Below are 20,674 nucleotides of genomic sequence, written 5' to 3' on the forward strand. Positions count from 1 at the left end.
GCCTATGTTACTAGTTATCTACGCTGACCAAGTAAGGGTTGCGAGTTGCGACGCAACATATCTTTGAATTTCTTCTCAAATATGTGCAGGTTGCATTACAATGTTTGAAACCATAGATACACATGTAAATCGAAAAACACATTGGTACATGGCGGGATTTGAACCCAGGACCTGCAGATCACAAGTCAACTCCTTAACCCCTGAGCCATCGAAACGCTCTATCTAATTCTATCTCATCTCTTTAAATCACAGATCTCTATAAATCGAAAGGCGTTGCTAGGAAATGACAGTTTCCACTTAAACGCGCCTGTTGAATGAAATTCCAGACAGTTGATTTCATCTTTATTGTTAGTACGAATCCTCACCACCACTACCAACCGCAACCGTCAGTGTCAAAGTAATCAAATAGTCACAAAATACCACGCTTTATAAATTGTCCATGTATGGAGGTCAATGATTCGAACCTCACTACCTCTACTGTCAGCACCAAAATGGGGAAAATCAAATAGGCACAAAAAGCTACGGCTCATAGCCCATCCTTGAAAAGACGACACTGTGTTTAAAAATAAAAACCTGTCAACACTGCTCAATTTCATTTTATATACTCTTTGCTCTTTGCTTAATATGTCCGTCCTCTTTTGTGTCCATTTGTGCCGTCATTCATTCACTCATTTGCTTGCTAAAAAAGGTGCAGAAACGGGAATTGTTGGCAAATTTGTTGAGATAAATACGTGTTAAAGATTTGGCTCCCTGATATCTGGTATTCTACTCATTTTAAGCTATTTAAAATCTTGAATTGTGAATTTGGATGAAACGTGAGTGAAGTGTTTACATTGTGAAATTTCAATAAATTTAAGTTGCCGTGAGATGTAAGTACGTAGCGAAAGGCGAGTTTTTGTTAAGTTTTCGGTGTTTTGAGTGTTTGGTGGTGGTACTTACGGACCGTACCTTTGTACAGTTATCTGATATCGGCGGAAGATAAATGATTTTCGTTCAGGTTTTATCGTTTTTGTATTATCTTCAGTGCAATCTGTGTAAACAGCATAGAGTTGCAACAGTGCCTTAGCTCTTGCGGTTTTGTATTTTGCAACCATCATTAGAGCGTGAAAACCGTGTCAAGCTTGTATCCTTCTATGTTTTTAAACTTATCAAAACCATTCTCAAATTGACTTTTTCTAATTGGATCATTTGTTACAGATACTAAGAGACAATGGCTCACAGATCATAATATCTAAGGTAAAGTTGTAAATATTTACATTCCTTAAATATATTTATTAAGAAGTGTTATAGGATAGAACTGTTGGATATTTATAATTTAATCATAAATATATTTTTACAGCAGTATTATGGCATCTGGAACATCATCGTTAGAAAGCAATGGAAGTAATGGTGAGTGATTATTTCTACAAGTTTTTATTAATTTTGCAATGAATCAACTAAAATCTAATTAATATGTTCTTAATAATTTAATCAAATTCAATAAAAGGCAAATATAATGTATTGTTCAGTAAGTTTTCATTAAATAAATTATTTTAATTCACTATACTACAGTATTTATGATTTAACTTCCTCATGTCACTCTTTATTGTATATTCAAGTTTGAAATGACTATTGTTTATATAACAATTTTATTTACATTATTTATATTATTTCATTAGATAATAGATACAATTTACTTATTTACTTTATATATAAATTTTTTCAGAGTCTATATCTAACAGTTATGTAAACAATGAACGACATAATCCTAGTCAGATACAGAGTATCCCCCACCAGATAGACTATGAGGTGCTCACTGCCAACCAGTGCTATGAGAAGCAGAACTACACGGTTAAGGGCCACGGCCACAGTATGAGCGGTACTTATGAACCACTGCAGTATGATGTCATTAACAAGCAGACCAATGAAAGCCTAAAACAGCAATGCGAGAAAGCACTCCATGACTTAAATCAGTTAAGGCGGCAGCATACGGAGACTTCAAGAAGATGTGAGCATGTTATGAAGGTAAGTAAATCATTTATGAATTAAAAAAAAAAACGTAATTAGTAGCCTATGTGTTCTTCTAGACCATGTTCTACATTTGTGCTAAATTTCATCAAGATCCATTAAGCCGTTCCAGAGATAACTTCGAACAAACATCCATCCATCCATCTAAATATTCGCATATATAATATAAGTAAGATAGACCACAAAAATATTAAAACTGTAGTTATATTGCCAAACATATTACAAATTTAATTATTATTGAAAGCCATGGTAATTTTCTTACGTATAATTCTTAACTATTTATTTTGATTACAGGAGTTGGAATATTTCCGTGGTCAGCACAGAGCAGCTATGAATCAGCTTGAGGTGTCTGCTCAGGAGGCCAGCAGTCTGCGCAGCAAGTATGGAGATCTGCTAAATGACAATCAGCGGTATGATAATGATATTTTATGTTACATTTATCTAGTCTTTAGAATTTCTATATTTCTGATAAGAAATAGTCTAGGTTTAAACACCATAAAGTTACCAAATGTTTAAAAGTCTCTTTTCTCCTTTATGTTGTAATTTTTATTTGTATTTGAAATATAAAATCCATATTCAAATAAAGAGTTTAATAGTAACATTTAAGTAGTCAGAAACAATCTGTCTATGTTTTCAGTCTGGAGCGAGAGGTGCAACATCTACAACAAAGCGGCAACCCTGAGGGCAGCTCCGATGCTCTTGTACACACACTCAGGAAGTATGAATCACTCAAAGAAGAGTTTGATTGTTTCCAGAAAAGGTAGTCTAGTTATGTTAATGCAAATATAATTTCTAATTAATTATTTGTAACGGATGATGGAAGTTTTTTTTTTAGATTGGGTATTGTACTAAAATTGTATTTGTTTATTGTATTTCAGATATGACGACTTGATAGAGACTCATAACACGACGCTGGAGAAGCTGCGTAGTGTGCAAGATGAGAACAGCCGTCTGAAGACCCAGTGCCATGATCTCACACAGGAGAGGAATGCTGTGGTCAGTTCATCCCACTTGAATATAATGTCATACCAAAATTACAACCATATAGAATGCAAAGAAAAGAATGGGTATGGTAAATAAAATCAATTGACACGAAGCTTAAAAAATATATTTTCTACTAGCTGTCGCCCGCGACTCCGTCCGCGAGCAGTTAAAAAATGGGGGGGGGGTATGAAAAATAGATGTTGGCCGATTCTCAGACCTACTGAATATGCTCACAAAATTTCAGGAGTACGGGAACGAAAACTGTGACACGAGAATTTTATATATTAGATATGTTTTTATTCTGGCGAATGGCCTTTTATATACAGTCCAATTTGATAAGCGAAAATCAAAGGGACTGTGACAATTTTCTCGCTTTAAGAAGTTTCTCTGTTACCTGAGTTTCTCGCGGGAGGTTGTTAACTCAACTAAAATTGATGACCTTCAGATCTGGTCATGGATTACATTGAAATTTATCAGCTCAGCTCAATTTGTATTTACATAGAGTTATGTTTTACGTTTCGAGTTGTGAACTGAGTCACTCATATAATTATAGTACATCACAATGAGCTGTCGACTGACGATTTAGTTGAATTGCAACTCAGCGGTCCAAGTGTATGTGGTCTTTTGAACCAGTTTAGAGCTACTTTATAAAGGTCTAGCTTATAGAGGTTTCTCTATTATCCGGGTTTGACTGTAACTGTAGTGATTTAGTGATATATGTGCAGATCCGTGAGCGCAATGCTCTGAAGCAGCAGGTGGCGAGTGTGGTGCGCCAGTGGGAGGGCGGAGTTCGCGAGCGTGCTGACATCAAGCGCCTCACTGACGAGCGCAATGCTGCCATGGCTGAGTATACACTCATCATGAGCGAGAGGTAACGTGACTGCTACTGTTTGACTACCCCAGTGGGGGGGCAAGGACACCTATCCCTTCCACCCCCGATAAATACTAAAATTCTTACAATTCCTATAGATTCATATAGATAAATAATTTGAAAGGTACTTCTCATTTTGTCCATATCCTAGATAATTAACCTTTGGAATAAATTAATAATTATTTTCTATCTAACCCCCCCCAGATCTAACTTTGATTATCATCTGATGAACGCTTTTGACAGCTGTAAGTTGGTATGTGTTACAGGGACACGGTGCACAAGGAGATGGAGAAGCTGTCAGATGACCTGCAGGCTGCGCTGAAGCGAGTGGCGGCGCTGGAGGCTGCGCTGCAGGCCAGCAGGGACGAGCAGCGCGCCACCGCCCTCCAGGTCATCTTGGTCACTCTGCCTGATGCTGTATCCGTGCTAATGTGTGACAACGTGTTATTGTGATGTGGTGTGATGTTTGCAGGCGGAGAGCTTGCGGCGAGAGATAGAGTCTGCGCTGGTGGACCGCGATCGCGCCATCAAAGAGTGCACAGACCTCAAGACGCCGCAGAACACCGCCACCCTCGCCAAGTCCAGGTGACCAGCACACAGACCCTTAACTTGTCTCGTGAGACATTTATGACCAACAAAAAAGACCCGTAATGTAAAATGTGCAATCTCCATTAATGGAGATTATACTTGATTTCTCTAAGTGTTTACTTAACGACTCTGAGTGCGTTTATATTGTTTATCAAGCAATGGATTTTTATAACTTTGCCTTTTGTTGTTTCCGTGGAATTTTGTTTAGAAATTTTAAAATATGATTTATTTTACAGACAAGACAATTCTGGCTATCATCACTTAGGTCTGGCGAGCGGCGGCAACGACGCCTTTCTCAACGGACAGCATCCCAATGATCCTTCCTTAGATAAACTACAAGGTAATCTAATATATAAAATTCTCGTGTCACAGTTTTCGTCACTGTACTCCTCCGAAACGGCTTAACCGATTCTCATGAAATTTTGTGAGCATATTGAGCAGGTCTGAGAATCGGACATCTATTTTTCATACCCCTATTAATTTTTTTTAACTGCGCGCGGACGGAGTCGCGGGCGATAGCTAGTATTTTTTATAATATTTAAGCTTGTATTTACTTAATACTTCAACTATATGATTAAAATGTATGTCAATATGTTGTTATACATGTATCTAGACTGTGGAAACTCATCATTACTTGTCTCATTAGGTCTGGTGGGTCTGTCAGCGGAGGCGGCGGACAAGGAGCGAGTGGATAACCTGGAGCAGGCCAACCAGGAGCTGGAGCGTCTGCGCAAACAACTTGACCGCCTGCAGGCTGAGCTGGCTGATGCTCAGAGAGAGGCGGAGGTGATATTATTTTATAATATGTCTACATGAATCAGTTACCTTCCACTTCCATCAAAATCGGCTCAGCCATTTTGGAGATTGTCCGGAACAAAGTATATGCAGTTAATGAAAACTTTCTAAGGAATTAACGAAGAAAATTCGTAATTTGTTATCTAATAGAGTAAACTCGTTCCAGGTATCAAAACGTAGAAGAGACTGGGCGTTTGCAGAAAGGGATAAATTGTTACAAGAAAGAGAAAGTGTTAAAGCTCTCTGCAATAGACTGAGAAAGGTAATAAAAAGTTTTATAGTAAGCTTATTCAAATAATTAACTAAGATATGTAATTTTTAGTTGTTCGAAAGTCTTTTTGTTACTTAGTTTTGTGATTTTGTAGGAACGCGACCAGATGGTGGGCGAGTTGGCGGATGCTCGCCGACACGGTAACAAGAAGGGCACAGAGAGTAAGGAGGGCAAAGCGCTCAGGGCGAAGGGACACGACGACAAGACCCGCCTGCCGCCCAACAGGGACTCTGCAGTAGACGCAGATGTTCAGGTACTACTCAGGATCTTATCATCAGATTTTATAGTCCCAGGGTTTTTTGTGTGAGTCAAATTTTTTAATCTATATATATAAAAGAAAGTCGTGTTAGTTACACTATTTATAACTCAAGAAAGGCTGAATCGATTTGACTGAAAATTGGTGGGCAGGTAGCTTAGAACCAGGAAACGGACATAGGATAATTATTACCCCGTTTTCTATTTTTTATTCCTCGCGGACGGAGTCGCGGGTAAAAGCTAGTAACATATATTTTTTTATGTTTCTGTTTATTTGATTGACGTAACAATTGTATTAAAACATATTGTTGTCTATGTTTTTCCAAAGAGAATGATGGCAATATTGCAAGTGTGACATTTGACACAATGTATGTGTTAGGATTTCGAGTGGGAGATAATCGAGGTGGAGCTGAGCGGTCTGGGTGCGGATGGTGAGCTCGGCTTCGAGCTGGCTGGCGGCCGCGAGGAGCCATACTACCCCAATGACACCAGCGTCTATGTCACCGCTGTCAAGAAGGGCTCCATTGCTGACGGCAAGATCAGGTCACATTCATCACTAGCCTCGACTTTATTCTAGCAAACTATTACTGTTCATTACTACTAATTTTTACGTTAATAACTTTTGATTCAAAATTTTACATTAATGAGAACATAATATGGAAGAACACATAGGTTACTTAAATATTTTTTTTATTCCACGTAGACGGGAGTCGCGGGCGACAACTAGTGTATTCATAATTTTTTTCTCTAATTACTGCACTTGCAGTATTTTAATATTTAGTAGAAGTGTCGTTCAGTTGAAGTGTAAGTTGGTGAAAGTGAATGTATGTACATGTGCAGAGTGCTGGACCGCGTGGCGGAGGCGTGCGGCGCGTCTGCGTGGGCGCGGGGCGGGGCGTGTGCGGCGGCGCTGCGGGGCGCGCTCGCGTGCGGCGCCGCGCTGCTGCGTCTGCAGCGGGCGCGCTATCTGCGCCGTCTCGTGCGACTCGCCGGCGGCGTCGCGCTGCACCACGGTACTCTGCACACTGCCCACTAGCCCACTGCCCCACTGCACACTTCCCACTGGCCCACTGTCCCACTGCACACTGTCCCACTGCACACTGTCCAACTGCATACTGCCTACTGTCACACTAGCCCACTGTCCCACTGCACACTGCCCACTAGCCCACTACACGCTGTCCACTAGCCCACTCCATACTGCAAGTTATATTTAACATTACGGTTTAATTAATTACAGTTTATTTAGTTTAAATTAAAAAAAAAACTAATATCTTTGTAGTATATACTATTTTCAAAGGAAGGTTAGTTTATTTATTTTAATATTTCCTCGACAGGTATTTTCGTAAGCAAAATAGCGTGCGGTAGTGCCGCGGCCAAGGAGGGTAACATTTACGTAGGAGACCGAGTTGTAAGCGTAAGTAATTTGTAAACGTGTAAAAACAATGTTTTTTTTCTTAAGAGACATATTATATGTATAACCTATATTTCAGATAAACAACCGTTCACTAGAGGGCGTGAAGAGCGTGTCGGAGGCGATGGCGATGCTCAACGACTGTCAGTACGACTCTGTGCTGCTCACCGTGCTGCGCCCACTCTACCCCTGCTGCGACCCGCGCAACAGGTGCGTCACATACATACATACATACATACACACAAAGGGCAAGCCAGACAAGGCAAGAGGAGGCAATTGCCACCTCCCCGCTCCTTAAGAATCAAAAATATGCAAAATTTTACTAATATTATAATTGCAAATGTTTAGATGGATGGATGTATGGATGGATGTTTGAAGGTATCTCCAGAATCCCTCAACAGATCTTGATGAAAGTAGCACAGATGTAGAAGATAGTCTGAACGAACAGATAAGCTACTTATGTTTTTTTTATTCCACGTAGACATAGTCGCGGGCAACAGCTTGTAATAAAAAATCGAATTTTTGAGTTAAAAACAAGATGAGAGCACACATATTCATATATTTACAAAATGATCTGTTGTATTCTTTGAGACAATTGCAAAATATCTGCCAATTTGCATCTCATGTTTGTCAACACGCTGCTTACAAACAAAGTGTGGCAAAACAATGTCATCTGACATCCTTACATTGTTTAACATTTTTCTTTACTATTGTACTTTAACATTTGCTATTAAAAACGTAACTCTCTTAGCATTTAAACGTGGATATATAATAAATTTTTATTCAGTCTTTCAGTTTAAAAAATATAAAACGATGTTTATAATAAAACATCCTTTGAGAAGTGTATATAATATACGGAAAAATACAAGGTCCTTTCATTCATTATCATTGTTTTGTCCTGTCATTGTCATGTGAAATTTTCTTTGTTATTCAAAGGAATTTAAAAATAAAGTTATTTGATATATAGAAATCCTTCAGTTACTTATTTCTAGCAAAGGGATTTAAATGTCCTTAATATTTAAAAAGTTAAAAAATTATGTTAAAAGATAACTGTATTGTATTATATTTATTTAAGTGATTTTAAACTTTATTTAGTTGTGTTAAAGTTGAATATTGTATTGTCACTTAGGTTGCAGTCGTATGAGCACTCGTATGCAGACAAAATGGTGAACTTCTCATCACAAACAGAGGAACCATGTTCACAGTTTCTACCTCCACATGATCCTAAGGTAATATATTTTATTTTAATTTGAATTATACTTGTAATTTTATAATTTTTAAGTTAAGACCAGTGCCATTAAGTTTCAATTTAAGTGATAATATTGGTTGATATAGACATCTGGTCTTAGATTATTAACGTGAAGGACTAAAATGTATATGATAAACAGATTTAAAATAAAAATTAACTTTTTGTAGAAGCGTAAATTGTGAAACATAAGAAGAGACAATTAAAAATACAGTGACATTAAGAATGTGTCCTTTTTTCTATATTTAAATTTTTTTTTCTTAATGCTTCATCAAAAATATGTAAAATCTCCTTGAACAATAATTGAATTGTTTAATTGATAAATCCAATAAAATATGTTGAATAGAAGTTACCCAAAGTGGTTGATATTGAACTTAAAGCATTGCTAATTCTCACTGTCTTCTATTGACCTAAGTCAGAGTGAAAAATACCTAATAATTGATCTTAAAAGTAGGTAATTTGACCATGGGGGGGGGGGTTTGAGGTAACAGTTCATTTCGGAAAAGGGGTTACTTGTCCAAGTTTGGGGAGCCCTGTTCTAGAGAATAAAAAAAAATACGTTTAAAAAATATTTTGAAAAAGACCTAGGTTAGGTAATTGGTTGGTGATTGTTGCTTATTGTTGTATTTGTCGTTGTTATTGTTGTAGGTGCACATCGACCACGGCGTGGCGGACTTTGAGCGGCGCTACGTGTACCACGTGGCCGCGCCCAGCCACGGCAGCCATCCCAAGATACACCACGAGAGAGGTACTGCTGAAATATTTACTGAAATGTTCTATTTCTTCTATTGTATAATAAATAATTAGACCCTTTGTACATAAAGTAACGTAAATCTTCGGAACACGGCGACTTTAGTCGCTTATATGACTTCAGTCGCCGACATTATGCTCTGTCGCCGACATTATGCTCTGTCGCCGACATTATGCTCTGTCGCCGACATTATGCTCTGTCGCCGACATTATGCTCTGTCGCCGACATTATGCTCTGTCGCCGACATTATGCTCTGTCGCCGACATTATGCTCTGTCGCCGACATTATGCTCTGTCGCCGACATTATGCTCTGTCGTCGACATTATGCTCTGTCGCCGACATTTTGCTCAGTCGCGGATATTTTGCGCAGTCGCCCATAACCTGTTAACGTAATCTTTGTGAAAAGGCCTTAAACAGTAGACCATTAAAATGCGAATGTTTGGATGGATGGATGGATCTTGATAAAATTTGACACAGATGCAGAATATAGTCTGGACATATAAGCTATTTATTACGTTTTTTTTAATTTCTCGCAGACATAATCGCGGGCTACAGCTAGTAATTTGATAAAGTTTTATGATTATAAAAAAAAGTAAATATGTAGTTCCTAAATATCACAGTGGTAACATTAAGTTACTATAACTTGTTATATATAGTAATGAAGTATGCGTATTTGATAACAATGTAAAGATAGTTATCGACGATTGACATCTCGCACGATAATATTTCTCAACACGACATTTATAAAGGTCATTGCACACTTGTTACTATATTATTTGAGTTTATATTTATAGAGTTAAATAACTAGTGATTTTATTGGAATTTAATATTCGTAGTTATTTCATCTTTTAAACAAATAATGTTTGCTGTTTTTAATATTTGATCTTTGATTGTTTAATTGAGGCACTTGACATTATTTAAGACTAGCTTTTACCCGCGACTCCGTCCGCGCGGAATAAAAAATAGAAAACGGGGTAAAAATTATCCTATGACCTTTTCCTGGTTCTAAGCTAACTGCCCACCAATTTTCAGTCAAATCGATTCAGCCGTTCTTGAGTTATAAATGGTGTAACTAACACGACTTTCTTTTATATATATAGATTTTAGATACATGAAAAGTTGGAATTGTTTTAGGTAGCGAAAAGTTCACTGTCAAAACAAAGTTGTTTTTTTTAGAACTTAGCATACAGTACAGTTTGTACCAAGTGTGTACACGTCTTTAGTGTATATTCGTGTGTAGAGTGTATTTGATTGTCATTAATTGTTTGTACGTAATTGTGAGATGACATAGTGTGTCATATTGCAGGCACATGGGACATGATCCGCGGCAAGATCGAGGCTGTCACCGGCAGGACCAAGTCCAAGGACAAACAGAACAAGGTGCGAATACTCTATTATATGTATTATTGTAATTAAATTAAAATGTATTTTTTTTATAATATTGAATTCTAGAGAAGGTATTGTATGAAGTTTGGTTTGTTTGCAGGTGCCCGAATCAGACGCGATCGCAGAGCTGGACTCTGTCATCGACAGTTACCACGGCAAGACTAGTTAGTATTCTTAACTGTTTGCTACAATTTACTTTTCAATTAATAAGTATATATAGGTGTGATATTTATTTGTTCATGTCCTATTTCAGTAAAAGAAACTAGCAGTGTACTAAAACGTTCCCGGCGGAAAAATAAAGAATCACAAAATGATACCAAGAACGGCGGCACGTGGCCGAAGGCTCGCGCTAACTTCATTCTAGAAGAAAACTCGACTGGCACCATCGTGCAGCCTCGCTCTCGCAAGGAGCGGCCGCCCCTCTCCATCCTGCTCAGCCCCCCCACAAAACTGCCGCCGGAGCCTCAGCGCTCCAACGCCAACAGAAACTCCAACCCCATCCCCCTCGGACATCTGCCCCTCACGCAGCTCACCGCGCCCGCCAGGCACTCCGTCTACAAGTCCATCGAGTCCTCCCCCGCCATTGAGCACTTCCCCAAGCCCGCCCCCCTCGCCATACACAACCCCTTCGCCTCGCCCACCAACATCGCCTTCGACAAGAACAGAACCTTGGAAAAGGACAAGATATCCATCAGCGATTACGAGCACGACGTCACACCTAACAGGCTCAGCCTGGTTCTGAACCCCTCCGACGACTCCCTGGATTATCAGCCGGCCATCAGAAATAGAACGAAAAGCCCCCACTCCTTAGACTTCATGGTGAACAAGGGACCGAGTTCGCTCGACTTCGTCACGCGGAAGTCGCCGAGTTCCTTGGATCATGCGATGAAAAACCATTCGGGCAAAGATATCCTCGACCAGTACTATTCGACAAAAAAGTCATCTCCCAAGACGGTCACCAAGTATCCCTCCGACAGCGACAGCTTCGGGCCCGACAGCCTCAACAGCACCGCCAACTTCCCCATGGCGGGGACGCTGCCCTCGCAGTCGCGTCTCCAGTCGCAGTACTATAGGGGCCCTTTCGTCAATTCTAACCCGCACACTTCCAATAGGTACACGCATCTATCCAGCCCCACCGACATCCCGCAGAGCCAGTCCGGCGAGAGCATCGGCACCAGCTACGACATGCACTCCTTCACCTCCCACACCCACAACATGTCCGACATCCAGCCCGTGGCCCGCGTCAACAGGGACTACCACCACACCTACGAGGGCGGCACCTTTCCCAGGAAAAAGGAGAACCAGAGGTTTCGAATACCGTCCAACCCGAGTGTGACCTCAAAAAACTCCGCGGGGAAGCTGAGCACCGGCTCCATCGAGAGGAGCTCCGAGAGGAATTCCCCGATGCCCACATTTCACGTGGAAGTCCTGAGCCCGGGGCGGGGGGCGAAGCAGCTCACGCACAAGGGCACCAGGAACTCCATGCCCGAGTACTGCGGCCTCGGCTGGAACAAGCCGCTGCCCGGCGAGCTGCGCAGAGTGCACATAGACAAGAGCCAGCAGCCGCTCGGCATACAGATCTCGTGCCCGCCCAGCAGCGGGGGCGTGTTCGTCTCCACCGTGAACGAGAACTCCCTGGCCAGTCAGGTCGGCCTGCAGGTCGGCGACCAGCTGCTGGAAGTCTGCGGAATCAACATGAGGTCGGCCACGTACACGCTGGCGGCGAGCGTGCTGCGACAGATAGGGAACTCCATAACCATGCTAGTCCAATACAGCCCCGAGAAGTACAAGGACGAGATGGAGGTGCCGGGCAGCTCCTCCTCGGGGGAGAGCTCGCACGACGACGAGGTGTCGCTGTCCGGCTCCCCCACGCCCCGCAACTCGCCGGGGCCCCAGCAGTCCCTGCGCATGGACGTCCCCTCCACTGACGTCGCGACCCTCCGCCAGTCGCAGAGCAGCAAGGACGCTCCCAGGTTCCTGCTCATAGAGATGCGGAACTGTTCCGACCTCGGTATAAGCCTAGTGGGGGGCAATGCCGTGGGCATCTTTGTGCACAGCGTGCAGATCGACTCCCCCGCCTACATAGCCGGCCTCAGGACCGGCGATCAGATCCTGGAGTACAATAACGTGGACTTGAGGCGGGCCACCGCGGAGCAGGCGGCCCTGGAGCTGGCCAAGCCGGCAGACAAGGTGAGCTTCACAGCAGTTATATTACAAAATATTATATCTATTGAAATTTGAGTAACTTTGACCTGTTCTACATTTGTTTTTTTCCCATAGGTGAGTGTGGTGGTCCGTCACGACTTAGCACAGTACCATGAAATAAAGGACAAGCCGGGCGACGCGTTCTACATTCGCGCGGGATTCGACCGCTGCGCTAAAATCACCTCAATAGGCATGGACACGATAGACGAGTACTCTCTATGGTTCAGGAAGGACGAGGTGCTGTTTGTGGACAACACGCTGTTCAACGGCGCCCCGGGCCTGTGGCGGGCTTGGCAGCTCGACGGCAAGGGCATGAAGAGGCATTGGGGCACTATACCCAGCAAGTTTAAGTGAGTTTTTATTTTATTTGTATTCTATTCTTTGAAGAGGTTGAATGGAATAGTTTTTAATAGTTTTTGAGTGTCGGGTAGAGTGGAGGAGGTGCTGCGGCGGTCTACGGGCGCGCTGGACAGCGAGGCGCAGCGGCGCGCGTCCAGCACGGCGCGGCGCTCCTTCTTCCGCCGCAAGAAGCACCGCGACAGCAAGGAACTCGCCTCCTTCTCCAACACCGAGCTCGGCTGCTGGAGCGACTCCGGCACGCTCGCAGAGGACGTGCCCCTCTCCTACCAGCGCGTCGAGCGACTGCATTGTTAGTACATAAATTACGTCATTTACTTTACAACTACAGTCTAGCATTTTCCAATAGGTATATTTGAAATACACATATGTGTTATCAGACGGCAGCCAGCGGCCGGTGGTGGTGGTAGGACCGCTGTGGGAGTGCGTGGCCGGTAAGCTGGTGACGGACTGGCCTCATGTGTTTGCTCGCGCTCGTCCAGACCCTCGCGCTATCCGCGACCGTGCTGACAAGGTACGCCCAAAAACTACGTTCTATAGTTCCTTTTCCTTAATTATATAGTTGTTTTAATCTAACTTACTGAAACTTTTTCTTCACAGGGTATACACTGTATTCTAGATATAAGCGTGTCGACGATTGAAAAGCTCCACAAGCATCAAATATACCCTATTGTGCTGTTCATAAAGTTCAAATCGTTCAAGCAAATCAAAGAGGTGAAGGACACGCGATACCCGGCCGATAAAGTGTCCGCGAAAGCAGCTAAAGAGATGTACGAGCACGGACTGAAAGTTGAGAACGAATATAGGAATTATATTTCTGGTAAGTTGACGATATGGTGTTTTCGCCATAATATTATCATTTCCATATTAATTATAATTTACATTTTAGTTTTATAGTTTAAATTGTAACATAATTTTTGGTCTCAGCGGAGATCCCGGCGGGCGTGAACATCGCGTACATGTGCACCCAGATCAAGGAGGCCGTGGAGGAGGAGCAGAACAAGACGCTGTGGGTGCCCTCCGTGCAGGCCTGACCCCTGCCCCCCGCGCCCGCACCCCCAGCGCCCGCCCCCAAGCCCCCGCCCCCGCCCCCTCACAAGTGTGTCACCTTCTGCACGCACCGCAACACGCACCACGCACGCGACCCACGCAGCGCCTACTCGCACGACGACCTGCGCTGCTACTCCGACCCCGGCGACCGGAAACCCAAGCAAAGGAAGTCGGACTCCATCGACAGCGACGTACGATACTATTCCGAACCCGACGTCAAATACTTCGAAATCGATTACGAGTTCCTCAAGGAGTTGCGTCGCATCGCTCGCAATAACTGTCCAAAGTGCAAGAGGAAGAGGAGCAGGAGATACGAGGAGTGCAGGAGGAGGGAGCGAGCGAGAGAGACGTACGTGCTGTGCAACGGCAGGTACCACAGCGAGAAGGAGCACTGCCGCGTCTGCTGCCGGATCTGCAACCGGTCCACCGACACCCTGGACTCGATGGAGGACGAGTACTCGCTGGTGTCGCGCAGCTACAGCCTGCCCTCCAGCAAGACCACCGGCAGCTCGCGCTCGCGCTCCACGCCCAGCCGCCATCGCAGGAACTCCATGCAGTCCAACAAGTCCGTCTCCTTCCTCGAGTCCAGCAACGACGAGTCCATGAAGGACGAGCCCAACTACACCGCCAAGAGCTTCACCAATGACCTCAAAAGGTTCCTGCTGAAGCCCTCGCCGCCCAGGCTCAGTCTGCGCGACAAGTTCATCATCAGCTTCAAGCAGGAGATTGAAGCTACCAGGAAATCGCCCAAGTTGAAGGCCATACGGGGCCTCTGGAAGTCTTACTGATTTGTGTTCTAGTGAATTATTTATTTATTTTGTATTATATTGCATCTATATCTCATTTCAATTGAACGCCTAAATAATGTAAGCAGATGTACGTCAAATTGTGGAAAATGTGAGAAAAAGTGTTGAAAAAGTGTTTTCCTGAAATACTTTGTTTGCGCGAATTTTAGCGTGAAATGTGCAGTTTGTCTATGATTGACAATATTTAGGCTTTGAATCGGAACATGGAATAGTTGAATTATTTATTGGGAACTTTTATTTAACTTAAGTTATATTCAGTGCTGTGAGCCATGTCGATTTCAATTGAAGTTTTTACTTAATTTGAAGTTTATCAAGTTGAATGCTGTTCATCACAGTGATAAAAGAGTAAACATCTGAAATCCATCATTTTATTAACAGGTTAATATTTTATTAACAGTTATTTGATTCCACCAAACATAGGTTTATATATATTTGCGATCTCTGTCATATTCTTTAAAAGAAACATAGACAAAAATATAGATTGACATGGCTCTATTTTTTCTGTGCTAATTCCTATTCCACTTGGTGCTTATAGTTTTTTTTTAAATAATAATTATTCAGGTTGTGCGGAGTCATGCAAATATAACGAAAGTGTTCACAATTGTTCTAAAATGTGTCCTAGCAAGGTTTGGGTGCTAACAACATAAAGCTTTTGATAAATTTTCTATTTAAATCAAATTTATTATTAAAATGCATACAATTTTAACATCATACCGACTAATATTGAGATCTTTTTAACACAAACTATGTGTCTTTGAAATATAATTTATATTGAATTAAATCATTTTGCACTTGTTTGCTTTTAAATTTTGTACAGCAATATTCCATATAGTTTTTGATGTTGAAATTTTAATTAAATAACATTTTTTATAACAGTTGTAACATAAAATTTAATATTATTTTGATCTGTATACATTTTTTCAATTTATTGTCTAAATAGTATTACATCTATTTGTATTTTTAAATAAATATTTAAACAATTTTTATCGAATATATAACAAATTAAAGCTCCGTAATTAATGTTGAAACTATTATTGTTATATTTTTTTTTATTATACAATTTACAGTTAATCATTAGCATATAACATAAATATAATGTTCAAGTAAAGTCTTGGATAACTAACAGTGGATTTCTGAGACTGAAATCTCCGTTTAAAACATATTGTTATCTCTGTTTTGTCAAAGATTTGTTTCATACAGAGATTTTAGTCTCAGAAATAACGGTAACTAAGATATAAATTAACTGACACATATTTTCTGTCAAAATAATTTGCGTTTTACAGCTTATTTGATGATTGGAAAAAAAAACAAGGACTTTTTTTGACTTATAAGTTCCTAGTAGCTTATTCAAGATTTACTTGGACATTGTGGAACATGTTATTAATATGTTTTTGATTTTCTTTATTACATTTTAAAATATTTAAAATTTGAATTGTATTAAATTAAATTTTTTATCAATATCAATATTTTCTAAATTTGTAATATAATATCAGAATAATGCCATATTCACATTAAATAAGTTCCAATGTGAAATTTAAAAAAAAATATAGTTTGGAGTTAATAGTTTGGTTTGAACTTCGACTTACTATAGAAGTTTCGTGACACTTGTTACATATTACCATCCCTTATATTCTCTTAGGTAACAACAGAGATAAAAATACAAGTTATATAGAAACGGCTAACACTCACGTACTTATATCCTGTGTCGGCACCGACTAGTTTCGAGCCCATCAGGGTAAGTGGGCCTAGTTTTTCAGTGAGCGTCGCCGCGTCCGCGAAATAATACCAGTCTCACTCACCCTGATGGGATCGAAATTAGTCGGTGCCGACACAGGATAATAAGTACGTGAGTGTTTTAGCCGTTTCTATATAAGTTAATGATAGTGTCTCACGAAAGTTTGAATAATTTAATGATAAAACAAGTGTCATTGAGTCGAATTCTATTTAACTAGAAGCAATAGTAGAAAATTAAAAATGTACGGTGATTGTAAACATTAGGAAGTAGTTCCGTAGGGATCAATAGACGACCTTTGTTGTGTTATATATTTATATATTATCTATGTAGAATTTTATATAGCGACTTTACAATTGTATTTTAACAAGTAGTAAGTTTGTATTCCATTTGTCGTTGCATTAATATCATATCATAGGTTAGTATTAAGATCATTCAATTGGTACTTGAATATATAATTCATACGTTCATTAGTAAGTTTTTTGGTGCTAGTTATGTTTTAGATTCAAAAAAAATATGCACCGATGTTTTTACAACTACCCACATTTGAGATTTTTACTCTGCCTTGTGGCTTTTGGCTTCTGGAGAACTTCAATGTAATATTTTCAATGACTTAAAAAATGGTTTATGTTAGCTATTTGTGGTCTGTCTGGTTGTGATTAATGCTTTTATTTTATTATTTCTTTACGAGCCGGATATTCTTTTACATATATTTAATACACTAGTCTTGTCTCTAAGACTAATTTTGTTATAAATTTTTTACTATCCTTAGGCAGAATAAATTTTCTCTAGTCTGCCTTGTACCTTTATGCTTCTTTTTTTCATTCGCAATATTAGTAGGTGCTTTGAAAGTGTGCTTTATACTCTTTATTTTGATGTTATTCATAACGAGGGTAGATTTAAATACGTATTTGAGTTGCCAGTCTTAAATTCGTTTATTTATGATACTTATTTAAACTACTGTTAGAAATCGCAAAAATAATTCGTTTTTCATTAGCTATTGAAATATTAGCGTAATTGGAAGATTTATTCAATGGTAGTTTTTTTTTCAGTATCTGTCTTATGCTTTTTGTCCAACAACCAGTCAGTTGATACTGAAACTTCTCTTTGTATTATTTTTCTTTGTTTAGAATTAGTACACAAATATAGGCATCTTTCGGGCGTTATTTTAAACCTTAGTGAGTTTGGTTGGTCATAATTTTAGCGGTTGGCGAGCAATTTTAATATAGCGAAATAGGCACCGGTTTCTTGTAACCGACAAATTTATAAAAGTGACCTCTTTATGTGAATAGAGATGAGTAATTCGGATCCGCACGTATTAGTATAAGTTGTTTATCGAATAGGGCTCCTAAAATGCAGTTTTATCGCGATCTCATTGATATTAACATGTGATGAGGCTTTATAATATTGATTTTTTTTTATAATTTTCAGCACAGTTGGTTAAGTTTTTTTTTTATTGTACAGAGATTTGATATCGAGTTTGTTACGTTTTACGCTATGCGCTTTGCAGATTATTATTTTAGCTTTACGCATCATTTTGAAGTTCGTCCCGTTGTTAGATGTTGTTTTGTAGAGGGCGCTGTGTTGCGTTTGACAGTCCACTGTTCTGTGTTGCCAGTAAAGTATTGTTTCTAATATTTTTTTTTAGTAAATATTTGTTTTTAAATAGATGAAATGAAAATCGTTGTTGTATTATGTTAAAAGATTGATTATATATTAACGTTCAATTTCATACACCGAAATGATACTATAATAGTTACCATAAATATTCAGTTGTCAGCACAAACAACAGTCGGACTTGCAGCCCTAGGTCCGTGGTAGCCAGCTAGCTTGTCTATGATAATTTGATCTGATTTTATAATTAAGTTAATCTGTAGCCAGCATGTTTGTTTGCTCCTCGTTGTACATTAAACATAATTCAATATGTAAAAGAACGTTGTTCATTGTGGATGTATTTTTAAAAAATTGACAATAATCAGTATTTAAATTATATACAATTTAGTAGTTTCGATTACTTATTTTGGATTTATATTTGTCTGTTGAAGTTTGACGATATTTTTTTTTCTCTGTATTTGTAATGGTATTATTTTTATGTAGATTTTGTTTTATTTGTAAGTATTATGTGTATATGTATCGACTGTACGTAAATATTAATTATATTATATTACTTATATATAACTGTTTACATATATATCTGTTATATATAACAGATATGTAACAGCAAACATCATATTATAGAGAAGCAATAAATCACTTTATGAAACAATTTACATATGGCTGTTTTATTTAAGAAAAAAATAAGCACCTTTGCTGATAAACGTTAAAATTATTTGAGTGTGAAGATTTAAATATTAAACACTACTTTTTTATCGAGGGGGAATCTTCAAAAAGATGCCCTGCTTTTTCGGGGCAAAGACAGGGTTGTGTAAGATTTCTACTCACTAAAACCCCCCAGGTGGCCATCATAAAGTCCAACTGCGAGGGACCCGGGATCTCCAATGGGATGCACCGAACCCCTCTACACTTAGCTTCTGCACTACTATTAAACCCTACCTAGCATAGCATTACAATTTAACCAACTAAGTTATTAGATAATGTAATCTGTTCGTAATATGTACACAATAGTTATTTACACAAATCATTTTGCATTATATAAGTGTCGGTGGCTCAGGGGTTAAGCACTTGACTTGCAATTAGCAGGTTTTGGGTTCGAATCGCGCCATGTCCTAATGTGTTTTTCGATTTTAGATTTACATATGTACATTTCTTCGATGTTCGTACGGTGAAGGAAATCATCTACCTGCACATGTGTGTGAATTCCTGGGAGAAAAGACTACGATGCGGTTCGCCACCCGTCACATTCCGTCTCCCGAAATGGCGAAAAGTGGATTGCGGAGGTTCATTTGGCCACACCAAATGGAAGTCCGTGATCTCTGTCTACCCCTCTTGGTTACAAGCGTGAGTTGTGTTTTTTATATAAAAGCAATGATAAATATGGAAACTAATTGTATTTACATAGAAGACCGTTAGCTTTCTCTGAAGAGTTTTGTTTGCGTGTTCTGAGTAGGATATGGGGGCAACAGTCCAGCTAGTTAAGGTTGTACTCGCATGTAATGGAGTTTGTCGTAGTTGCAAGTCCCTCCGCAAACTGTCCTTGAAAAACTATAAATCTAATCTGAAACACTACAGTCGACATCGTTAAAATTAATCTAACGAAAGTAAAAAGTTTTTAAAAATCTTAATTCAGTTTTTTTTCTTTTTTCTATTGTTAAATGAATGTTGAATAACTTAATGATATACGTAACTGTAATATTTCTTATTTTAGATGATAATGCAAGTTTATTTTGATGTGAAACATCTATAGGCTCACTTGTAAACCGAATTGTTGGCGTGGCGACGCTTGCCGTGGCGACGGGTCGCCACGCTATACTAAGGTATACATATATATATTTTATGTGTAAAAGAGTGTACGGTGTGGCTTCTCACTCGGTTCGGCGTTGTTGTTTACTACAGTAGCTATATTTAATTCCTGTAATAATATTATCTTTTATGCATGCATGCATATCTTATCTTTTCTGCATATCTTATCTCACATGATGTTTCACATCTGCCAAGCGTCCCATGACGGCTCACATTTTTTTTATTTACCTATAAAAGTTTGCAACACAGCAGCTAAAATTATCAATTACAAAGGAAAAAATAAAAATACACACAAACGATAATTAGTGTGTAGCCAACAGCTGCATAACAACATTATTAGAACAATATAATAAAGTTCGGTTTAAGTACTTAAATTATATAGCATCAAACAAGATTACATTCTGATAAATTACAATGTTGTCAGTTTAAATTAAGTATACAAATAATTTTATTTTTAAAGCTATTGTCCATACCATTGGTATCGTTCCAAATGAAAGGTCAAATAAATTTACTTGCACTTTTTATATCGCGACCATCGC

General features: G+C 39.5%; 1 protein-coding gene across 1 annotated transcript; it reads left to right on the forward strand.

Annotated features, from left to right (window-relative positions):
• Nucleotides 1-657: 657 nt before the first annotated feature.
• On the forward strand, nt 658-14,198 carry LOC106718307 (disks large homolog 5). The gene is made up of 28 exons (XM_045681182.1): nt 658-869; nt 1,198-1,236; nt 1,340-1,389; nt 1,706-2,004; nt 2,302-2,417; nt 2,645-2,767; nt 2,886-3,003; nt 3,717-3,862; nt 4,129-4,252; nt 4,335-4,447; nt 4,687-4,790; nt 5,097-5,236; nt 5,412-5,507; nt 5,611-5,769; nt 6,151-6,314; nt 6,612-6,784; nt 7,106-7,185; nt 7,262-7,392; nt 8,312-8,411; nt 9,077-9,176; nt 10,486-10,559; nt 10,666-10,729; nt 10,819-12,755; nt 12,846-13,120; nt 13,202-13,419; nt 13,508-13,641; nt 13,728-13,947; nt 14,055-14,198. Exons 3-28 carry the CDS (start codon nt 1,347-1,349, stop codon nt 14,159-14,161), a joined length of 5,358 nt encoding a protein of 1,785 aa, XP_045537138.1. The 5' UTR covers nt 658-869; nt 1,198-1,236; nt 1,340-1,346; the 3' UTR covers nt 14,162-14,198.
• Nucleotides 14,199-20,674: the final 6,476 nt, after the last annotated feature.

This window comes from Papilio machaon, chromosome 15 (assembly GCF_912999745.1).
Source record: "Papilio machaon chromosome 15, ilPapMach1.1, whole genome shotgun sequence".
NCBI lineage: Eukaryota > Metazoa > Arthropoda > Insecta > Lepidoptera > Papilionidae > Papilio > Papilio machaon.

Coding starts and splice junctions, on each gene's coding strand:
- LOC106718307 (XM_045681182.1), top strand. CDS start 1,347: ATGGCATCTGGAACATCATCGTTAGAAAGCAATGGAAGTAATG. Junction 2,768..2,885: donor TTTGATTGTTTCCAGAAAAG/GTAGTCTAGTTA, acceptor ATTGTATTTCAG/ATATGACGACTTGATAGAGA. Junction 13,642..13,727: donor TCCGCGACCGTGCTGACAAG/GTACGCCCAAAA, acceptor TTTTCTTCACAG/GGTATACACTGTATTCTAGA.